The sequence below is a fragment of the Falco naumanni genome, chromosome 4 (assembly GCF_017639655.2).
Source record: "Falco naumanni isolate bFalNau1 chromosome 4, bFalNau1.pat, whole genome shotgun sequence".
Classification (NCBI taxonomy): Eukaryota; Metazoa; Chordata; class Aves; order Falconiformes; family Falconidae; genus Falco; species Falco naumanni.
The window spans coordinates 106,790,246-106,811,749 of record NC_054057.1 but is presented as its reverse complement, the minus strand read 5'-3'; the positions used below and the strand labels follow the sequence as shown (position 1 = coordinate 106,811,749).

Here is a 21,504-nt window from a genome sequence, read left to right as displayed (position 1 = left end):
AATTGTGTGGCAGTTTCATTTAATTTGGAAGGTTTAACCCGCTTCACTGCCTGAAAGCGTGAAGTGTGCGCAGATCCTACTGATGTACGGATGCTGAGTGTTGCTAAAAGTTCAACCAATAAGCTCAGTTGTATTCATTTCAGTTATGATTGTTGCTCAATTTATGAATCCTAGAGTGAGTTTTGTACTTGTGTTATATTTAATACTCTTGAACTGTAGGCTTCTAGACTGCTGCATTAGCAGGATGAAGCTACAGGTTTGTTATGTCAAGGTTCTGATGCACTCAGTTGGGGAATGGTTTGGAATAAGCACATACTAAAAATAAGAAATAAAATTTGAATGCACATTTTGTACTGTTCCCCACTAACTTCAGGTTATTCACAACTCTGAGTTGCTTTACCACACCAAAGAAATTCTCATTTTATTATAGTACAAGCCTTATCATGGTTCATGAGAGCAAAACAGAGGAGAGCTTGAGATTCTGCAGTGTGATTTTGTAGCAAGTAGTGGGTTGGCAGGCAGCAATATCCTGCAGCATTTTTTGGCACTTCTTCACATGTCAAACAATCTCTAAGATAATCGCTTAGATTTACCCAAGGTTATGCAAGTTTTGTAGTATTTGGCCCCAGGGTTTAATTTAGTGATGTGTAATTCAAGGGCAGTGGCTCAGAAATTGCTAGATACGCTTGTGACTCTGCAGACAAACTCTTGAAAGTTTGGCGATGCCCAAAGTGTCGACTGCTGTCAGTTTTTATTTTGGCAGTATCGGGAGGTATGTGTAATCCTGCTGTGAATGAGTGCTTTGATGCTAGATAATTTAGGTGAATAGAAGTAATTTCCTATTCTGTCCTGGCACTTTAAAACAGATTTACTGTACAAATAACTTACACGTATTTTTTCCTCTTCCCTCCTTGACTAGGTTCTCACTTTATTGATCAATGCAGCTTACAAACCTAGCCGTGTCCTGCGAGAACTGCAGCTGGATGAAGAGGCTGCGTGGCATGGGCATGGGGAGACCCTGAAAGCCAAGTAAATTCTTGTCCTATTCTCTACTTAGTTGATCCCAATAGCAATGTTCTCTGCAGCCTATGCTTTCACTGCTCACATTTCAGAAAAGGAAAAACTGCTTTACGGCATATCAAAGTGCTGACAGCCATTAAACTTCCAAATCTTTATAAATTTCTTTGTGAATGTCTGGTGAAGTGCATCTGATGTTAATGCTCCTTAATATGCCAGGTGTGCTCTGCTGCTGTCACGTAAGCAGCCAGTGGTCAAGTTAAGAATGCTGCGGTACTGGTACAGCAGTGTATACACGGGCAGACCTGCAGGTGAAGCTTAAGATGATTTATTTAATTCACCTGAAGGTAGTTGTCAGTATGTTAAAGCAGAAGCACATACTGCTTAGGAAGCCTCTCAGACTTCCAAGGCATTTCCACCCAAACTTTTCAGTGGAAGAAGATTCCTCTGAAATTAAGTTACAGCAATGCTCTGAAATGTCCTGGCATGGAAGTCTTTCTACATCAGCCTACCCTAAGCAGTCCCTAGTTTTCCTACTGAGTTTTTTGGGTTGGAGCTTCTTAGCAAGATTATTTTGTGGCTAGGAAAAAAAAATAGTGATTATATTTGCATATATTTGATAAATCCAGATATTCCCTTATAGTCTAGTGATGGTCTTATAATTAGGTCACTGTGTTTGCATACTAGAGATGACAGTTTCCCAGTGTGCCATAGCAGACTTTCTTACATAGTTTTGAACATGTCAGTAATTTTTTTGCTGGATCGGTTTAATGTGTAGAAAGACACTTTTCCATGTGTTGAAGGATTGCTCTGGATTTTGACAATAGGAAGATCATATGAAAGGTCAGTGTAACGAGAAGATGTAGCTAAAGAATAGAGAAAGAAAAAATGTGTTTGGTTTTGCTGAAATTGCTGTGTGTTTCCTTTTGTCATAGTAGTGACACCAGGAATATCTGGGCTATGAGGATACAGCTCTTTTTTTCAGTGCATTAACTAGATACTTGCAGGCCTGAGACATCCCTAATAGATATCAGCATGTGCCAGTAGCTGTGCTGGGAGAACAAAGCAAAACTGATGAACGACTCTGGCAGATACTTCACAGTGTGGCTCTGTCAGTGTCATGGCAAGGCTGATGAGCAAAAAGAAATCTTTTAATTTATAATCGAACAGGACCAATATGTGGAGTCATGGCAAGTGACTGTCCTGACAAATTGTTCCGCAATTAGATGAAAGCTGATTGGAAATGTGACGGTAGTTCATTTGTTTGCCATAGTCTGTCCATAGAACAGCTCGCTAAAAGCTGTCTGCTGCTACCTTTATTCGCTAAATTGGCGCATTCCATCTTTGTTTCAGGGACCAGCTGTCCACATTGCAGTGGATGCTTCTGCAGTCCCATAAAAACAAAGAAAGAACAAACCATCTGTGAACAAAGAAAACATCTAAACTCTGGGATAGTCCTTTCAGGGGGTATTTTATAGTCGCTGGGAGGGCAGTGTTACGGTGTTCGTTACTGCAGGCACATCTCTGGCACTGGCTTGCTTGCTTTGCTTGAGGATCTGTCATAAGAGACAGGACGACTACTTGTTTTCTGGACTTGCCAGTCCATAAAGTTCCTCACTGCTCAGATTTTCCCTCAGGTTTATTTCAGAGCAACATTCCTGTACGCTTCTTGATGAAGTACTTTCATCCTGGTGATTCCTGAATTACGACCATATTTTCAATGCTAGGTACAAAGGGAAGAGCTACCGTGCAACTGTGGAAGTTGTGAGGACGGCAGATCGGGTGGCGGATTTCTGTAGGAAAACATGTATCAAGCTGGAATGTTGTCCAAACCTCTTCGGCCCTCAGATGGTGCTGGATAAGTGTTCCGAGAACTGCTCTGTCCTGACAAAGACTAAATACAGTGAGTAGGTCGTTGATGTCAAAGCGAGGTGGGGCTTGGGGTGTTAGGTTTTGGTTTCTTCTAGCTTTGGCTCCAGAAGGAATCCAAAATACATTGTTTACACAAGGAGTAGCTCAAGCATTACCTACACAGGCCTACAAAATATCCATGTGCCAGTGTGTAGGGGAGAAAAAAATAATTCTATATTAAGTGCTAGAAACATGGCTTAACTTTTGGTTGTGTGCTTAAAGTTTTCTTATTAAGACAACTTTTGGGACAAGGACTGATGCTAATATTGTCACTTAAGTGGCATTGTAATTGCTTTTACCAATTTGTTGTGGAACAAAATAAAAAACCTTCAAGCTCTTTCCTTAGCTTTTAGGGTTTTTAGGCTTTTTTAAACTATAACTGTTCGGCACTGTGAGAACAAACAGTGCACTGAGGACACATTTTAAAACTACAAAACATCACAAAAAGTGTCATTAAATTGGACCAATCTGTGGCTGATGATTTTTGTATAAAATCTGATCATTTAGGGCTTTTCAGAGATAGAGGAAGTAAATCTTCATAGGGCACATAAAATTGATTAATAACTCTTCTTCCTTAATCCAAATTGAAAAGGAAAACACAGACATAATCATTTTGAAACTTTGTGGAATTGGGATTTCTATTGGGAAATGTCCTTTTACTGATTTTTCCAGTCCTGATGATGGACAAACGTAACTAGGGACATTGAGGGTGCGTTTCAACATGGTGCTCCTTTTTTCTGTCCTGGTAGCACACTATTATGGAAAGCGGAAAAACAAGCGGATAGGTAGGCCGCCGGGTGGCCACAGTAACCTGGAAGTAGCCATGAAGAAACCAAATAAAAGACGGAAGAGACGAAAACATTTTTTTGTTCATAAGAAAAAACGTTCTTCTACTTCAGTGGATAACACTCCAGCTGGATCTCCCCAGGTATGAGACTGCCGACAGCTTTAATAGGTATGACGTGATCTTTGACCAGCTTCGCTTGAAACGGCAAACTGTTAGCTCCTTGTAACCTCAGTTTGCAGTTGACAAATAGGTGGCAATTGTAGCTTTTGTCCTGAACTTCCCATTGTTTTCATTTCATCGCTTTGGTTTTTTTCCCCCTACCTCTTCAGGGCAGTGGGGGAGAAGATGATGATGACCAGGACGAGGTAGATGAAGAATCTCTGACTGAGGATAGTACCTCAGAGCACCAAGACGAATTGCTTGAGGAATCGGAGGTATCGGAGAAGAAATCGCTATCGTCCTCTCCTACACAGAGTGAACTGTCTCATTCCCTGGCTCAGGACCGAGACAAGCGGAAGAGGAAGCTCAGGACCTTTTCCTTTTCTGATGATGAAAATAAACCTCCTTCGCCAAAGGTAACTGTGAATGCAGATTTCTGTTCTAGCTTGCTCACTCTTGGGCAAGCACAAGTATCTTGGGAGTATTAACCATTATGGGTGAGTTCTCGTAAAATACTCTTTTACCCCATAAAGGGCATTGTGAAGACACAACAGAATAATTAAAAAATTGTGATTTTTATTACAGTCATATTGCAGGACTGTAAGAAAGACTAAACAGAATGCTGGAGACAAAATGTTGAGCTTTCCATTTCTCAGCTGTTAGCTCTCCTTTTGGTTCACCAGGACAGTGATGTGGTGTCAACCGAATCCTGGTTTTACGTCCCTGTTTACTGTCTCTAACAATGTTACAGCTTCTGCCCTCAGCACAGTGCTGTTGTGCACATCCCTGCTAACAGAGGCAGAAACCTCTACAATTTAAGCTCCCATTAGAGCTTCGTTTGGCAGCTGAATGTTTGGGTCGGGGGGGGGGAGCAGAGGGGAGTGTTGGTCCATTGCATATGTAATATTTTGGGGAGTTCTTTTTGTGCTGGGTGGCTTGTCTAGGACATAAAGATGGAAGTTGCTGAAAAGCTGCAGCTGGACAGTAACCCTCTGGAATGGAGCGTGGCTGACGTCGTACGATTCCTCAAATCGACTGACTGTGCACCACTGGCGAGAATTTTCCTTGATCAGGTGTTGTTTTCTGTTATAACATTTAACATCTGCTAAAATGTTGAATCTGGCACTTTGCTTCTTATCCTCTAATGAATCACAAAAAGAAGGTCGTTTAAATTTTATAGTAGGGTTGTGAGGAAACAAACGCATGTGCAACCTTCTGCAGTTTGGGAGAGGAGAGCTAAGGGAATGACCAGAATTTTTCAGGTTTCATAGTACTCGGTGGAGGATATTTTGGTCTGTGGGGCATCCGAATCCCAAAATTATAGAGAATGCCTATGACCAAGCACCATGAACGTAGGAGCCTGTTTTCTAGGAGACAGATTTTTGCCATTTGTTTTTACTTCTCCAAATGATAAATATTTTGTGTTTTGCAGACTAACTGCAAGTATCAGTGTTGTACAGCTGCAGAAGTGAACGGTTTTGTTTCAAGTGTGACAATTAGAGTACAAATATGAGTCGGGTTAACATTGTACTTGCATCTTGGTTAAAATTTGCCATTAAAAGATCATCATCTATCAGAACTGTTTTACTAGAACTAGTGATGAGTATGGTTTGTGGTAGATGTTCCAGAAGCTATGCTTTTCCTTGTAGAACCTCTATTTCTATAGAAAGATGCAGAAGTTAGGTAAAATTACTTTCTGCATGCAATTACCTTGGTTTCTATTGTTAGGTTGATTTTTTTTTTTTTTTTTTTTTTTTTTTTTTTACAATAATACCTCATGAGATTCTGTCCCTGAGCCAGTTTTGAGCTGATGTTTTTAGAAAGGAGTGGATTTGTGGTGAGGAAGAGATTTTTAAACTGCCTAGAGTAGCAGGAAAGAAGCATCTAATTCACAGTCATGAATCTGAAATTACAGCAAGTCAAAGCTGAAGGAGCAGGGAAGATAAAACCACAAAATCACTATGGAGTTTTTGTCTTCTGACAGGAAATCGATGGCCAGGCACTGCTGCTGCTGACCCTGCCCACTGTTCAGGAGTGTATGGACTTGAAGCTTGGGCCAGCTATTAAACTTTGCCATCACATTGAGAGGGTCAAACTTGCCTTTTACCAGCAGTTTGCTAACTGAGGAGCAGCCAAGCTGAAGTGGACCTTTGAAGCACAACTACAAAAATATGCTCCTTTCTCTCTAGCAAGGAAAGCCAAATGAAATTAAACCGAGGCCCTGGTGACCGAAAAGCATCTGTCAGCCTCAGGTTTTTACTTTGACAAAAGGAAGACAACATCTGGAGCAAAATGCCAATGCAAACACAGGGGCTACTCTATCAGCTGCCAGCTCGGGAACACAATAGTCTCTTGCTCTATGGTTCCCCTTTTTTAATGTATTTTTTAATGATTACATAAAAGTCTGCTCTGGTGGGAAATGACATTTCAATAGTTCTGTAGGCACAGAACTTTAAAAGGAGAAACGGATCCTGTTTACGTTAGCATGTGGGCTGCCAGAAACAACCTTTCTCTGTTCCTGATGATTCACAGAATCCCCTTCCCTCCCTGTGGATGAACACTTGCTTTACCACAGCACTGACTTTGGAATGTGCTCTTTGCACATTCGTGTGTTAATGTTGAGGTTTTTTAATGAATTTGTTCATTGTTAGGACAACAACGTGGCCACAGGGTTCTGAATGTACAGTATACAAAGAGTGTGGTTCCTTTTGGTTGGTTTTTTTTGTTTGTTTATTTTGGTTTTTTGTTTCGTTGTTATTGGGCCTTTGTTTCGTTTTGTTTTTACTACCTCTGTAGCCTGAACAGTAGAAGTGATGAATGAAAAGGGAGGGAACAACTACTTCTGGACAAATCAGCTGTAGCTGCGCAGCAGTCTCTCGTCTGTAGGCATGTCAGGAGTACAAACCAATATCAACGTACAGAGCTTCTGTTCCAAAGCTTTAGCTGAAACCTGTGTAGGTTTAATCTGATGTTACCTTTTTCTCAGATATTAGAAAACTGAATTATTTTGCACTTCTCTTACAGATGGGCTGCAGGAAAAAAGGAAGGAAAGAGAAAGTGCCTCTGCATTTTCTATATTTTGGTTGTCAGATTTATATATTTGTTTTTAATTGTGTGAAGTTATTTCCTTTTTCTTACAGCAAACAATTGGGCCTTGTACACAGAGTGTGTCAGCAGATTTTTGGTTTGCTACCTGAACATCATTTTAGAGAATACACTAAGGAAACTGCTATCAAAAGAGCACTGCAACTTAGCTCTGCCAGTGTTTGCATACTGGCAGCTATCTTATGAGGATGGCTTTGTATTTTTAAGTATTTGGAGCTGCTCAGGATGAGGCTTGGTCAAAATATGAGGGGTCGGGAAGGGGGTTGTCTGGGTTTTTTTTAGAGTAAAGGAGAAGGACCAGAGGGACATCTAGCGCCATCAGTAGACCTACAGTAGGATGAACTGCTGATTCTAATTTTCCAGGGTAGTAAAACCCAGTCAGCCACTTGCTGTAGACCTGTGCTTGACACTTTAAGTAACAGGGCTTACATTACTTTTCATTAAAGATGTGGGGAAACTTGCATCAGGCTCAAGATCTCCAACGTAAGCATTAGGTTTCAGATGGCTTGCATTCATTCACTCTGCCTGTTCACAAGAGTATTTGGAGGAGCACAGGCAGGAGCTCTATGTGTGCAGCCCTGGTCCTTTATCACCTATTCAGATACTTTTTTGCAGAAGGCCCCTGGCATAATAAGGTGTTTGAGGTAGGAAGGTGCTCACTGCAGGAATTGTTTAGGAGGGATGCATTTGCTGGTTTCTGATAAACACTGGTTACTCTGGTCAGATGGATTGATTCAAGCATCTCTTAGGCCTAATGTGATCCCTTATTCTGATGCTGTGAGCTGTAGGATTCAGCAAGGAGGTAGTCTGTAAACTAAGAGCTGTGTTTGCACAGTCTGTGTCTGTATCTGCCACATACGTGTTGAGGGGGAGCTACCTCCAGTGAAAACTGTTTAGAGTAAACAAAGCTAAATAACTGGAGTTTATTTTGTTTGCCCCTTAGACTAACTGTCTAGTCAAGGCAGAACTATTTACAGAAGTGCTAAAATCAATGGGGTGTTTTTTTTTTCCATTCCAGAATCAAAATATAAATATCAGACTGTTTACTAGCTGAGTATTCATGAGGGAGGGAGGGCAGTGTGTAACTGGGACAATTTTTTGTCTCCCAAGTTATAAACAGAGTCTGAAAACATCATTAAATTGAAATCAAAAGTGTCCCCCCTTCTTCCTTATGCTAGGTATGTGGCCAATAAATGGACGTTTTGGCTCTTCATACTGTGCTTAGGTCACCCGCCTGTACTTCATTCCCTTAGGACAAGCTCAGTGATAAGCCATTAGGCCTGAAGAAAATGTTGAAAGAAACACTGCTGCTTTGCTGTCAGTGTCTTGTCTCGAGAAATTTGACCAGCAGAGAACTTCTGGGCTGGAAGATGATGCTTTGGTATCATATTTGTCATTCTCCAGGGTTTCCAGAATTTTATTGCACTGATGCCCAGCAGAATTGACCTGCATAGCCAAGAGATGTTGCTTCCACCTTTCCCCATGGACAGATAGATGTCTTTTTAAGTAGTTGTCGGGAGAGAACAGAGCTGAAAGGGTAATTTAGTGAACCTCTTAACATTGGTGCCTAGGGTTTTAAATACAAATGTCATACTTCTTTTTTTCAGTAAATAAAGCAATCAGCAGTTTCAGAGGTTAGTGGGATACTTACTGGTCACCTTTGGCATGTTTTATAGGCTGGATTTTTCTGCCTTGTTTTGGGAGGCACTGACAGTCTGGTCCCAATGGGATCTATTTTTGTTGAGATTTTCAAAAGGGATGTTTTCATTATTTGTGAAATGTTTTTATGCTGCACACGGGTACTGTACACTCTGTTTCCTGGAAAAAATGCACTCTGTTTTATTGCTGGATTTAAAAGGGATAATTGGGGCTTTATCTTGATGGATGGTGTTTCTGCTTGACTCTGTTTCAAGTTCCTCATTCTCTCTACGCGTGGCAGATGACACAACTGCACTTACATTGGTTCATCTTACTCCAACATGACTTGAAATCAGCTCATGCACTGCTTTAGTTGCTCTGCTTCTTCAAAACTGGATTTTGGATAGCTGATGGCTGAATCTTGGCTTGGGGTGATACCAGTGTTTCACCAGCAGCCGTTGCTGGGACGGCAGCAATTCAGGCTTCAGGGATTTGCGCTGCCCTCTACCACATCATTCACCGTACAATACGACAACGCTGGAGTCCAGGAGAAAGGCAGTGACGTCTTGCAAATGTCTTCAGTACCAGAAAATGAGCCCTCTGTTGGGCCTCATTTACTGTTTGTGTGGGTGGTAAATGGAAATTACCCTTGGCTTACTCATTGAGGGTTTGTATTCTTGCTTGTCGTATTTTCATATGCACTGTATGGTCTTGGCTTTGCACATCGTAGCTTTAGAAACCTGGTGGTGCCTCCATATGGCACTTGTACTGTATGTACTAAGCTTAGCCTTGTTAGGCAGAAAGATTTTGTTGAGTTTCTGTGGCGTGCTTTCTGCACCAACACAAGGATTCCATAATAGAGAAGTACTTGACCTCCAATAATGTCATGGAAGGTTAATGTGGTAGAATTATCCCCCAAAGCAAGAGCAGCTTGCAGTCCATCCTAAGCTGAAAGCAGCCCTACCAGAAAAGGAGAGGTACAGCACTGATCTTTGTGAAAGAAGACTACTTTTCTCCTAATGCTAAACATTTCTGCAAGTTGCGTTTTGAGGAATGAAATAAAAGGCAAATTTCATTTGTGTGTTGTAAAGAACTCCAGGATTGTTCGCAGTCTCTCCTGGGATTAACAGAAACAGTACATACAGAGCTCGGGAGTGGTTGTTAAGATTATTTTCTCTTGTCACAACTTTCAGCGGTATTCTGTTGCTTTAGGATTTGCTAATGTTTATTCTTGATTCCAATGATGCTTTAAAGGAGGGAAGGAGTATTTAGCTGCTAGGTCCACAGAAGTATAAATATATTTACAGTTAACTGGACTGAGCACTTCATTCTTCTGTATAAAGTACAAAGACTTGGTACGTTGTTTGCAAAAGGCAAAGCGGCTTGAGAGATTTTTGAATATAACGGAATAGGCTTCAAAACTATCAAGCTCAGATTGGAGACTGGATACCTTTGGACCAAATTTGTTGTTAGAGGAGAAGTTAATAGATGAAGTAGCCTTACCAAAAGCCCAAAATACACTGATCCTATACAAAGCTACTCCTTAACCAGTCCTTCACATAGTGGCAGACTGGTTACTGCCTGCTGTGAGCTGAAATTACCTAAAAGTAGCTAAGCACAAAGACATAGGCTCTGTCAGGAGACTTCAGATGTTGGCTGAAGGCTCCATTTTAAATGGATTGTGTGCTGAACCCCTATTTCAGAGTGCTGCCAGCCTTCCCCAAACGTGCATGTAGCCTTGTTTTCAAAGGCAGCCTTTTGGGTGAAGGGTTAGAATGGGACTTGGGAACACCAAGATACAAGCCTCTTTTATTGTTACCTGTTTTTCTAAAAAAAAAAATAAAAAAATAGTTGTACGAAATGTAGCAAAAATGAGTTAAGAATAGTGACACTTTGTCTCCATGGTCATTTCTAGCTTCCTCAACATCACATCTGTTGTTCTGAAATGCACCAGACCTATAAATGGACTTTTTGATGAGAAAACAAAGTTACTCTTTTAGGTGCAAAGCCAGCGGTGTTTGGCTCAGCTTTAAGCCATGGAAGCGAGCAGGTCTTGCGCTGACAAAATTTGGAGGCGGTAGGTCTGACAGACTTAGCACAACCATGGGCACAGCCTGTGGAAGTCCTCTAGCCTTGCACAGTTCAAGAGGAACAGACCTTCTGCTTGAGACACGGGGACAGTTCATGCAAGGTGTGTGAATGGACAATGAAGTCTGGGCACGGATGAGTTCTTGCCCACTCTGAAAGTTGTTGAGCACCAGTTTCCAAGAAACCTCGTGGAAAAAAAAATATCCGGAGGTGTCATGTTTCTCCTCTCCTCTTTCATTTTTTTTTTTCTGTTTAAAATGAATTTTAAATAATCTTTGTAGACAATCAGAGGTCTTTTAGGAGACAGCCCTAAAGAGTACCTGCTCTCCACCTGTGGGCCTCTTTTCTTATACTAACTCATTGGAACTGATGCACTTTTCCTGTATTTTGCCTTTTTTAATTAGCTGCTTGTTCTTAAACAAAGATTTAAATGCATATTGTGTTGTGTCCCTTCTGCTTGTTGTTTTATCATTCTTTAACTTTTAAATATATATATATATGCAGTGAGACTGAAGTACTACATGGAAGAGAAACATGCACAAGAAAATATGCCTATTATGTCCCACCATTGTTTGAGCAGGTGTAACAATTTAATCAGAGGATTTTTTAAAAAATATTTTGGATGGATATTTTGCTTGTTTTGTCTGTAAATAGTGTACATACCTTTGTGGTATATGACAGTTTTAAGTGGTTGTAAGAAAATTAAAAAAGATACTTAAACTGTTACTGATGGCTTTGGTGTTAATATTAACAACAAATGATGCTGCTTACCGTGAGCAATTTTCCATCTTACAGAAGTATGGGGGAAACTATAGCATGTTCTGTTACTTGCATGAAAGGTCAATGCAGACCACCTAAATACTGCTTGCATGGGCTTTACGTTAAAGGGCTTGACTGGGTTGTATACAGTTCCCTCAAATGCAGGAGTCCTATTCATCTAAGCTTCTTTCTAAGGTAACAGATTTTGTTTCGCAGGATGCTGAAGCTCATACACAAGAGCTGAGGACAGAACCGCGCATCAGGGTAATTTATTTTTTTTTATTGCTTCCTTTGGACGTAAGCTGCTTGGTATGATCTGAGGCAAACCTTGCCAACACTGCTGCTTCTTCTTGATGGTTTTGTAAAGGTTTACACTATCCCAGCCAGTCAAAATTTTAAGAAGAGCTGGCTTTGCTTTCTCTGAATAACATTGAGGGTCCACAGGATGTCTCAGAAACAGGTCAGCCTTGTAAAGTTCTCGTTTCCTTACTTGGTGTTCCAACAGATTGTACATGTGTGCTCCTCGGCACTTGTTTCTTGGCTGCACTTCAGTTGTCTTGAACTGATTTTATACTGGGTATAGAAAATGCATAGGAGTGGGATGAAACTGATTTGCTTAATACTGTCTTTAAACTTCTATAAATATGTAGGATTTAATGTAAATCCTTTACTTGCCTTCACAGAGCACTGTCTATTTGGGAGAAATCTGAAGGCTTGTGAATAACACATATCAGGAGGCAGTGTCTTGTCTGCCACAGGTTTCAGAAGGGTTTATGGGAGTCATGAGGACTGAAAACCCTTGAGGAGGTATTTTTTTGGGAACGATCTATTTTAAAGCATGGAATACGGAGTAACACAAGGCATAAGCCCTTCAAGTTGTTTCCAGATACATGTGGAAACAAAAATTTTGTGCCTAAAAAGCATGAGGTGAATTTTTAACCAGTATAAGCATCCAGGTCAGGTGTGTGTGTGGAACGTCCAATGTTCAGCAGCAGCTGTGAAAGCTTGAAAACCATTCGTGGGCCACAACCAAACAGCTCAGGTCCACGTCGGAATGCAGTGCTGGATGGCTGTGACTCCTGTGTACAAGGTGGGAGAACAAGCAACCTTCTTGGTCCTTGTCCATTCTTTCGGGTAGCTCTCTGCATTCCTGAGCTCTTGCGTTTGATGCAGCTCAAAGCAGAGGAGGGTTCGACCTGGGCTGCATTCTGGCTGCATGCTCTGCAATTCAGAGAATTTGAGAGCATTTCTTTTTCTAGCTGCAGCTTCCAGACGTTCATGGCACAGCCTGAATATCAGAGAAGACGCTGCTGTGTGCCAGCACTGCTTGGCATCGCCGGCTGGGAAGGACAGTCACGTAGGTGGGTTTGCAAGATAGAAGCAGCAGATGTCATTATTTGGACAACTGTTGCTTCGCGTGCTCTGCTTAGTTTTCTGAGCCACCTGAACGTGTTGGGCTTCATGGGCCGTACTTACAAACGAATTCGTGTTTACATGAGGATTTCAATCATTTCAAGGAACTCAAGAACAGGTGTGAGAAAAGCCTACAATGCAATATGACCCAGGCCGCTCCCGCACGGGAGATAACCTAAACATGAGTGCCCTGCCTGGTGGCGGCGGGGGTACGGGGCGGTGGGGTCAGACGGGCCGGGCAGCAGGTACACTGTGAAACGAACGTGCTGCCCCGTTACGTGTTATCCGTTGTGCTGTCAGAGGCTCTTTTAAAAGAAGAAATATCCAGGTCATAATTCTTTCCTCCTAGTTGGATGCCAAACTTGCGGAGCTGTGGGGCCGAGCGGAGCCGCGGGGGGTGCGGGCTGGCCCGGGTTTCACCTGGTGGGGCTCCGCTGCCGTTTTAGGAAGCCGCCTGGATGCTGGCGGAGCGTCGTGCGGCTGCTCGGGGCACCGGGCGCCCCGGAGCGTGAGGCTGCGGCGCGGCCCGCTCTCCGCCCGCGGAGCTGCCCGGGGACCTGAGCCCCTTTGCCCGGGGATCGGAGCCCGCAGCCCCGGCAGCGCTGAGGGGCGGGGCGGGCGGAGCGGGCGGGGCCGCGGGGCCGGGGCTCGGCCAATGGGAGAGCGGCGCCGTCGGTGACGCGGCGGGGCGGGCGGGAGGCGCAGGAAGCGCGGCGGGGGGGGCGCGGCCTCGGCCGCCGGTCACGACGTCGCCGCCGCCGCCATGCGCCGCTGAGGCGGGCGCTGGCCGGGCCTCGCCATGGGGGCGCCGCCACCCAACGGCAGCCTCGGCCTCACCGACAGCCCCCCGCAGCCGGGCGGGGAGGCGGCGGCGGGGCCGGGGCCGGGGAGACCGCGGCTGCGAGAACGGGGCCCTCATGGACAGCTTCGGCATCTTCCTGCAGGGGCTCCTGGGCGTCGTGGCCTTCAGCACCCTCATGCGTGAGTGGCGGCGGGGGCGGGCCGCGGCCTCCGGGCCTCGCCGGCCGGGCGGGGGTGGGCCGCGGCCGGGCTGCTCTCTTCCTCCTCGGGGCGCGGAGGCCCGGGCTCGGTTAGTGGTGCCGCGACCTGGCTGCGGTGTCCCGGGGCCGTCCGGGACGGGCGCCGGGCTGTTCCGGGCCACCGGCCGTGCAGCCGCCGCTGTGTCGGTGCCGGGGTTGCCGGAGCGGGGCCGTGACCGAGGCCTCCCCGCCGTTCCCGGCAGGGCGGGAGCGGGGCGTTAGCGCCGGCCGCAGCCGCCAGAGGGGCCGGCGGGCGGGCCGCGGGCAGAGGCGGTGTCCGGGAGGGTTCCCGGTACTAAAGGCGAATGCACTTTCTGAAATGGGCTTCCCTAAAGCTCGCCCCATGCTGGCAGGGCTGACCGCGGCGGGGGGGGCACGTATTCTGCTTCGAATGCAGCCAGCAAGATGCGGTGGCGTGTGCGGGATCCCTCGGGTTTAGGACATGCAAAAGAAAACGGGCGAGGCAGCGTCAGCCTTACCCCAGGCGTACCTCGTCATGTCATCAACAGCAAAGGAAGGCACAGTTGTCTGAATCCCAGCGCGCTGCACCGCGCTGGCTCAGGGTGCTGGACCTTGGAGCTGGAGCAGCCGCTGCGCTGGCGTGGCTGTTCGCCGCAGCTCAGCTGATGAGCAGTAACTTGTCACGCTGCTCATTTGAGTTTGGTGAGAAGACGAGAAAGGCTGGAGGCTGTCCTGACGTCAACCCTGCCGGCTCTGAGGGAATCACAGCAAGGCGCAACAGTTCCGGTAGACTTTTCTCTCTATTCCATACTGTAGTTAACCTTTTTGTTGAGGAGTGAAAAAGAAGCCTAGTGCCGTTACTCAGCTGACCATGATGTTTCTGTTAACAAAATGTGGGAGAGGAAGAAGGGAACGTCAGTGGCAAGTGTTTTACAGTTTGATCCAAAGACCAAGATCCTGTTTACGTTAGAATTGCACTGATACCGTTTCATGCTAGCATCATGCTGTTATGGTTAAGTCAGAAGCTTGCTAACACACTGTATTTGCATACTTTAGTGTTTCAGTCACAGTTAACAATTGCATTGCTCGTATAAAAGCTATGCACGTAGCAGTCATTGTTGTGTTATTCAATGACAACACTAGTCACTGGTGTGACATTTGGTCAGTCAGAGCATCCTCATAATTAGAAGTTTTGGTAGTTTCCAAACAAAAGTACCTCTCTTTAGGAAGATTATATATATGCATTATTGGTTTTAAAGAGGAGAGATACAAATAGATAATCCTTATGGATCATGCATCAAAAGGTGAAGAACTGCAAATGGATAGTATCTTTTTTTATGGAAATGGTATCACTTTAGTCATTTTACAATAGCACAGGAATACTCAGTGAAAGCAAGAAAAAGTAAACAGAAAAAGTACAGACTAGGAAAACAAAAGCCTAGTTGTTAGCTGCGCTTCCTAACTTTGATTACATATTTTTAAACCATGAACTCTTAGGGGGAGACTTGACAAAGTGCTTGCGATTGTGGAAGAAGGGAGTGAAAGGAAGGTAACCAGTCCTCACAGTGGTACTGGTGAGAAAAGGAATGTGTTTCCAAAGGGTAATAGAGCAAAAAAGTAGCAACTTGTCGTGCTTACAGAAGGATAGGTATGTTCTTCTCAATTTTGATAGCCATGTTCTCTTCCACCTTATTTTGGGCCTCTGCCCTAGCAGGAGGAGCAACTGGCCTCACTACATGGAGCAGTTACACCAGTAAAAGAGCAGTTCTCTCTCAGTGAAGTGCTGTGCTGGAGGGGTGGTTCTGTTCTGTCTTAGTTTTGTTGAATGTTTCTATCCTTTTTATATCAAATACAAAATGCCTGGTGCATTGTTTCAAAACCTTTAAAAGCTGTCTCAACAAAGAGGACTTATTGTGATCCACATGGCAGATCTGATGTGACAGAGAAGGAGGAACTTGTGGCTGAGAACAAGAGGGAGAGTGTGAGCTTTCCTCAGCAGTCACCTTGGCACCTACACAGTGGTTCCTGTCCCTGAGCTGCTGTGGCTGGACTTCTGGAGCTGGATCACAGAACCAATACAGCAAGAAAAATAAACAGGGAGACACGGTTATTTTTAAGCATTAGTGTTTCCATGCTTTGGTCCTCTAGCTGTCTGGCACAACAGAGGTGATAGTGCTGAGGGAGAAACAAGTGGCTGTAGGCAGGCACTTGAGACGCAGCACCGCTGTCAGGTCAGAGGTGGGCCTCCCTTTTGGACAGCATTCCTTCTCTGTATGCGGCTGTATCGCCTCTCCAGCTCTCAGCCATAAAAAGTCAGAGAACTGAAAACACATGACTGGCTGGTATTTAAATCTAACTTCTAAAGAACAAGTCACTTGCCTTTATTTTCTGAAAGGGAGCCCTCGGAGATACTCTAATACTTGGGTTGCAATGAATGGTGCAGAACTCTCTGTAGAAAAAGACATGAAAGTAACAGCAACAGAGATACATTGTACAATTGCTGTACACACAGAGGCTGTTTTCCTTTGAAAAATACTTGATTTGACATGTAAAGAATAAGAATTTTTGTTAAGTGGCTAAATCAAAGGCTGACCCAGACTTGCCCTTTTCTAGATGAATCTTACCATGCTTGCATTCAGTGGAACAAAGAAAATTAAAAAAAAAAAAAATCTGATTGTAGTAACTAGCTGTAAGAGGAGGAGGAGGACCTTTTCTGTGCCTCATTGGTAGATGTTCATCTACAAGTGACTGAAGGATTGTTCTTAAAGCAAAATTATTTAAGATGCAACACTCCAGTTTGCAACCTTCTTGTGCATGCCCCTACTGAATTGCTGTAAAGTTATACTATCAACTGACCTGCCAATGACATAAGTTAAACTTCATGTTTTAAGGGCTAAAATGTGGTTAAGTGTCAGGTTTTTAAGTTGTTGGAAGATGTGGTGACTCTCTGTCAGAGGGAGCATGGAAACTGCATTGCTGCAACTATCGTCTAATACTACAAGGAAAGGTTTTTACCCTAATCACAGTATTAGCCTAACTTGTGCATGCCACTGCTACTGAATTGGCACAACCAAGAAGTGACAGGAATGGAGAATTTCTTGCTTTGAGCTCATCCTTTGACAAAATGATCATTTGCAATTAAATCTGGTTTCCTTTGTAGTTCTTGTGCTCTTGTTCTGTCACATGAGGAGGAATAGCTTAACTTACTGTCTTGCCTCATAGTAGCCTTTTTAATGAATGATTTTTCTTCTATTACTTTCAGATTCAAATGTACAACCTGTCATATCCTCTTAATCTTTTTGTTATAGAAGATGCTTTAGCTACTTATCATCTATTCTGACTTTATATGGGACCCTCCCTAACCGCCAAAGAGTAGAAGTTTGCCTTTATTTTTATTGCTATAAGTTGTTTAAGGCCTCCCAAATCCACTTCTCAGTCACTCTGATCTCAAGTCTTCTCCTCCTGTTGTTTGTGTAAAGCATTGTGCACTGGAGGAGCAAGGTCCTTTTCTGGTTTCTGAATCGGTAGGGAATATACTTAATACTATCAGAGCCCACCAGTGTGTTGTCTTTAGTCACTGTGAATTGATTCTTACTGCTCAGAGTTTAGTCCTCTGCTGTGAAGCTAAAAATGTGTTGAAACAGTTTCACCCAGACACTACAGACGTGCCAGTATGTCAGAAATCGTACTGACGTCCAGTGAGACAACTTTTGTTGTTTCTCTCTTAACCATAGGCTCTAACACCCTGTCAAAGGGAACTAACTGGTTAAAAACTACCCCTTTCTGGCAAATCTGCTTGGACTGGCAGCCCTTTTGAATTCTGGCCACTAATTCTCAGGTCTGTTAGCCTGCTTTTTTTGAAGTCTGTTACTAAATTTTGCACTTGTCCCCCTGCCTAAGTATGTGTTATTTTCCACCCTAGTTTATTTAAGCCAAGCCACATCATAACAGGAATTCGTAATGGGTTTTCCTTGATGGAAGAGTTGTATGTTTATGCTTCAGGTCAGTAAGCCAAAGATAATATTTGTTTCAAAGTTTGCCATTATAATGCTTGTATCTTATTTCATGGAGCTATTGTTTTAAAGTGACGGCTTTGCTTCTTAGGTGGTTTCTGGTTTTTTTTGGTGCAGGGAAGTTTTTTTTTTACTGATGCCACAAAGCTGGTTTAAAATATATATATATATATAAAATTTTTTTTTTTTTTATGGTGTGATATGTTTTGTCAGTAATTCCAAGCACCCCCTGAGCATTCTTTTGGTTAGGCTTTTGTTGATAATGAATTATTAGGGAGTGGTGTTGGCACAGTATTCCCTCACATGCATTATTTACAGCTACACCTTACATTGTACAATTTCTATTAGCCGAACCTGCAGAAAGGTATGGGGGGGGAAAAAATCATTGCTCATCCCGTTACCCTGTCTGACACAAACTGTTTCAAGTATTTCATCTTGAATATGTAGTTTCTTTACTAAGCTAGTTTGCCAGAAGATTGGTACTTTACCAGAGTGTGGCTATCTTTGTTTCAGATACTTAAAAACAGGTGAAAAATTAGATGTGAGTTGTACTGATGAACTATTGAAATAGACGAGTCATCTGGTCCTCTGCAGGTAAAAGGTTTGTGTCCACCTGTGAGGAAAATAAAAATATGCTGTAAAGGAGACCAGAGCGTGTGGGTCTGTTACTGTTTTATGACTTTAATACAGTTTGTGTCTGTACTCACGCTGAGAAGGGTGAAAGCTTCTGTGTTAACAGAAGTGAAATGATTGGTACAGGTGTAGTGGATAGGTGAGTAGGTCGGTTTGCTGTTGAGGGTCATAGCTGGGAGAAAAAACCCAAACAATTATTGTAGAGGATACCATGTATATTTTTTATGTCCTCTCTTTGCTTACAGTGCCTTAAGAGAAGCACCTTAAAAACTACATCCTTAAGGTCAGTTTACTTTACAGCAAGGTTTTCCCACCTGATGAGCCATGCAAGGAAAATGAGTGCTTCTTCATATAATAAGCTATCTTAGTAGGTAGTTTAGCAGAATTTGAAATGCTTTAGCCAAAATGTGATTTTCAGAGGAATGATTTCATGTTTGCATGAAGGTAAGAGAGTATTATTAGGGGGAATAATGTTCTAGGGAGCAGGAACTTGAGAAGGAATCAATCTAGTGGCCTTTCAAAAAAAAAAAAAAAAAAAAGTCAGCTTAAAGAAAACTACTAGATAGAAAAGAACTAAAGCATATAATTTGCAGTTGTTTTCTATATGGATTTCCTTTTAGCTTGAGCAGCTTTTAAAAAATGTTGAAAATATTGGGGAATTGGCTTTGATACCCCATAACATCAGCAGTGAAATATAGGATTCTGAGTAACAGTAACAAGTTTATCCTACGTGGTGGTTTCCTAAGACGTAGATCAGTGGCCCACTAACAAGGTGGTGTTTTATCAATAAAGGTATTATGTAAGAAGACTTGATATCCTGACTCAATAGTGTCTCATCCTTGTAAGTATGTGCTCTGAGTGACACGGTACGTATTCACGTGAATTGCTGAGGACCACCTCAGAAAGGCTCTTCGCACAACTGATTTTAAAACTTGTCTCCTACAGAAGTTTCAAATCACAAATAGGATCTTTCGTATTTACAAAGATACTAACAGTATTGTACTCACTGGGTCCCACTTTGCAGAATGCATTTGGTTCTTTTTCCTGGAACTCTTCACAAGTGCAAGTTCCTGGTGAATTGTCAGACACGTGCGGAACTTACATTCCGGTGCATGTTTGGGGATTACCGAGTGTTGGGCAGTCTGAAATGACCTGAAGGACTGCTTTCCAGTATCGCAGCAATGGGGATGAATCCCTCTTAGGGTCAAGGCAAACTGTTAAGATATGCTATTAAACTAGGTTAAAAGGCAAAATTTGGGGAAGGAGCGAAGGGAGAGTAAGTTTTTAAAAAGGAGGAGGTGAAAAAAAAGTCCAGAACTTGGAAGTAGCAGGACTTTCCCATGCGAAAGCGAGCGGGTGGCGGGGCCGCAGGACCCCTGGGCGGCCCCGGGGGCGGCCGGGCGGAGCAGGACCCTGGACAGCGCCCGGCCGCGGAGCCGGACCTGGCGGGGCTGCGGGCTCGTCGGGCTGACGTGAAGCCGTGATGCCACCCCCCATCGGGCTGGGGGCCAGGGTGGGAGCAGAACTGGGGTGACGGTCCTAGGAAAGAAGGTGGTTTATCCTCTTGCTCCTCCGGGCCCAATCCGTGGTAATCAGCAATGATCAGTATCTCAGTTGGCTACAGTAGCTATTATTCTGCAGGTTAAGTGGCCGCTGTGACTGCAGGACTTGGAAAAGCCCTGTGAGGCCACAGACAAGTAAATTATGCCTTACAGTGATCAAGTGTGTTATCCCCACATGGTGACATGTCACTTGCATCTATATTACATGGCTGCTTCTTGTTTAAATAAAACATCATTTTTTCAGTATCTCTGTGACATCCTTATCCATGTTGAAAACAGAAATGTGAGCTGTAGCAGGAAAAAACCCAAATGCAAGCACATGGGTAAATTAGCTAAGTGCATTGTTTTCTTTTACCGTGCTAATGTTGCAGTATTCTTTACTATATGAAACATCTAGCTGGGATGAATTATGTTCATTGTGAGCTCTCCAGAAAAAGACAAATCTTGCCAATAAATTTCATGTTGTACAAAAGCAAGTAATAGTAGTGTTGGGAACTGCTTAGTTGATCCTTTCTAAAGGGAAGCAAGTAACCCGAAACAAAGTTAGGAATAAAAATTTTGGATTTGTTTTCTGTTTTGAAAACAGAAGACTGGTCTTGTTTTGTCGCATAGTTAGGTATGGTCTTTGTGTTTATTGACAATGGGAGAGGCAAGTTTTCGTCATGTTTAGTCTTGCTTAAGCTATATTTCCTTGTTTTTTTGAAAACAGACAACTTGCAAGCAGAATCTCTGTTGGATATAGATTGTAATAGTACTTTATTAGGTGGCTTAACATCCTGATCGTGTCAGGTCATAAATATTTTTGTGTCACTAAATGTAGCCACTATTCTTGAAATGCCGTGCCAGTAAAAGTTAAGGGGGGGGAGATACCCACTTAGACAAATAATCTGTAACTTGCACTTTTCATTAACAGTTGACTGATGTCCTCCTTTGTCTTGTTGGCTCAGAACATACTACATTTTCTTATTACTCAGCTGATTGCTGGGTATAATTGTACTCCAGATAATAAGCTTGTTCTGAGTATAATTACACATGTCATTCACATTATGAAATGTTTAGAAAAAAGGATAAGTTATGCTGACATTTGTAAACTATTAAAATGATAAATTATCCAGAAACTCTGAATCTGTGTTTAATTAGAACTAACTTCTGGACTGTTAGCTAGACCGTTGTTTAATTGTAAACTGCATAATGAATGTGTTCTTGAGTAGTGTTTTATAATTAAATTTGTAAGGAGCTGATTTGTACAAACACAGTGTGCATTTTTGTGTTCTGCAGTGATATTAATTTCATGGTTAATGAAGTTTGCATTCTCAAACTGATATTTAACAAGGTCTTATCTGTGTGGATTTTGTTGATGAAATGAAAAATCAGGTCTGCTTTCTCATGCCTGCTGGTAGGAAACGCTTCACATTCTC

The 21,504-nt window shown here is 43.1% G+C and overlaps 2 protein-coding genes across 2 annotated transcripts in view; both read left to right on the top strand.

Moving 5' to 3' along the window:
* The window catches only part of SFMBT1 (Scm like with four mbt domains 1), an 80,468-nt gene extending 69,037 nt beyond the window's left edge, over positions 1–11,431 (top strand). Inside the window, exons 16-21 of the mRNA XM_040592341.1 lie at positions 920–1,029; positions 2,745–2,920; positions 3,678–3,856; positions 4,045–4,290; positions 4,819–4,947; positions 5,859–11,431. Of these exons, the coding sequence (XP_040448275.1) occupies positions 920–1,029; positions 2,745–2,920; positions 3,678–3,856; positions 4,045–4,290; positions 4,819–4,947; positions 5,859–5,999 (981 nt within the window). The 3' untranslated portion in view covers positions 6,000–11,431. The remainder of the gene's footprint in view (positions 1–919; positions 1,030–2,744; positions 2,921–3,677; positions 3,857–4,044; positions 4,291–4,818; positions 4,948–5,858) is intronic.
* Positions 11,432–13,610: 2,179 nt separating this feature from the next.
* The window catches only part of LOC121086814 (store-operated calcium entry regulator STIMATE), a 38,084-nt gene continuing 30,190 nt past the window's right edge, over positions 13,611–21,504 (top strand). Inside the window, exon 1 of the mRNA XM_040591075.1 lies at positions 13,611–13,858. Coding sequence (XP_040447009.1) covers positions 13,795–13,858 — 64 coding nt within the window. The 5' untranslated portion in view covers positions 13,611–13,794. The remainder of the gene's footprint in view (positions 13,859–21,504) is intronic.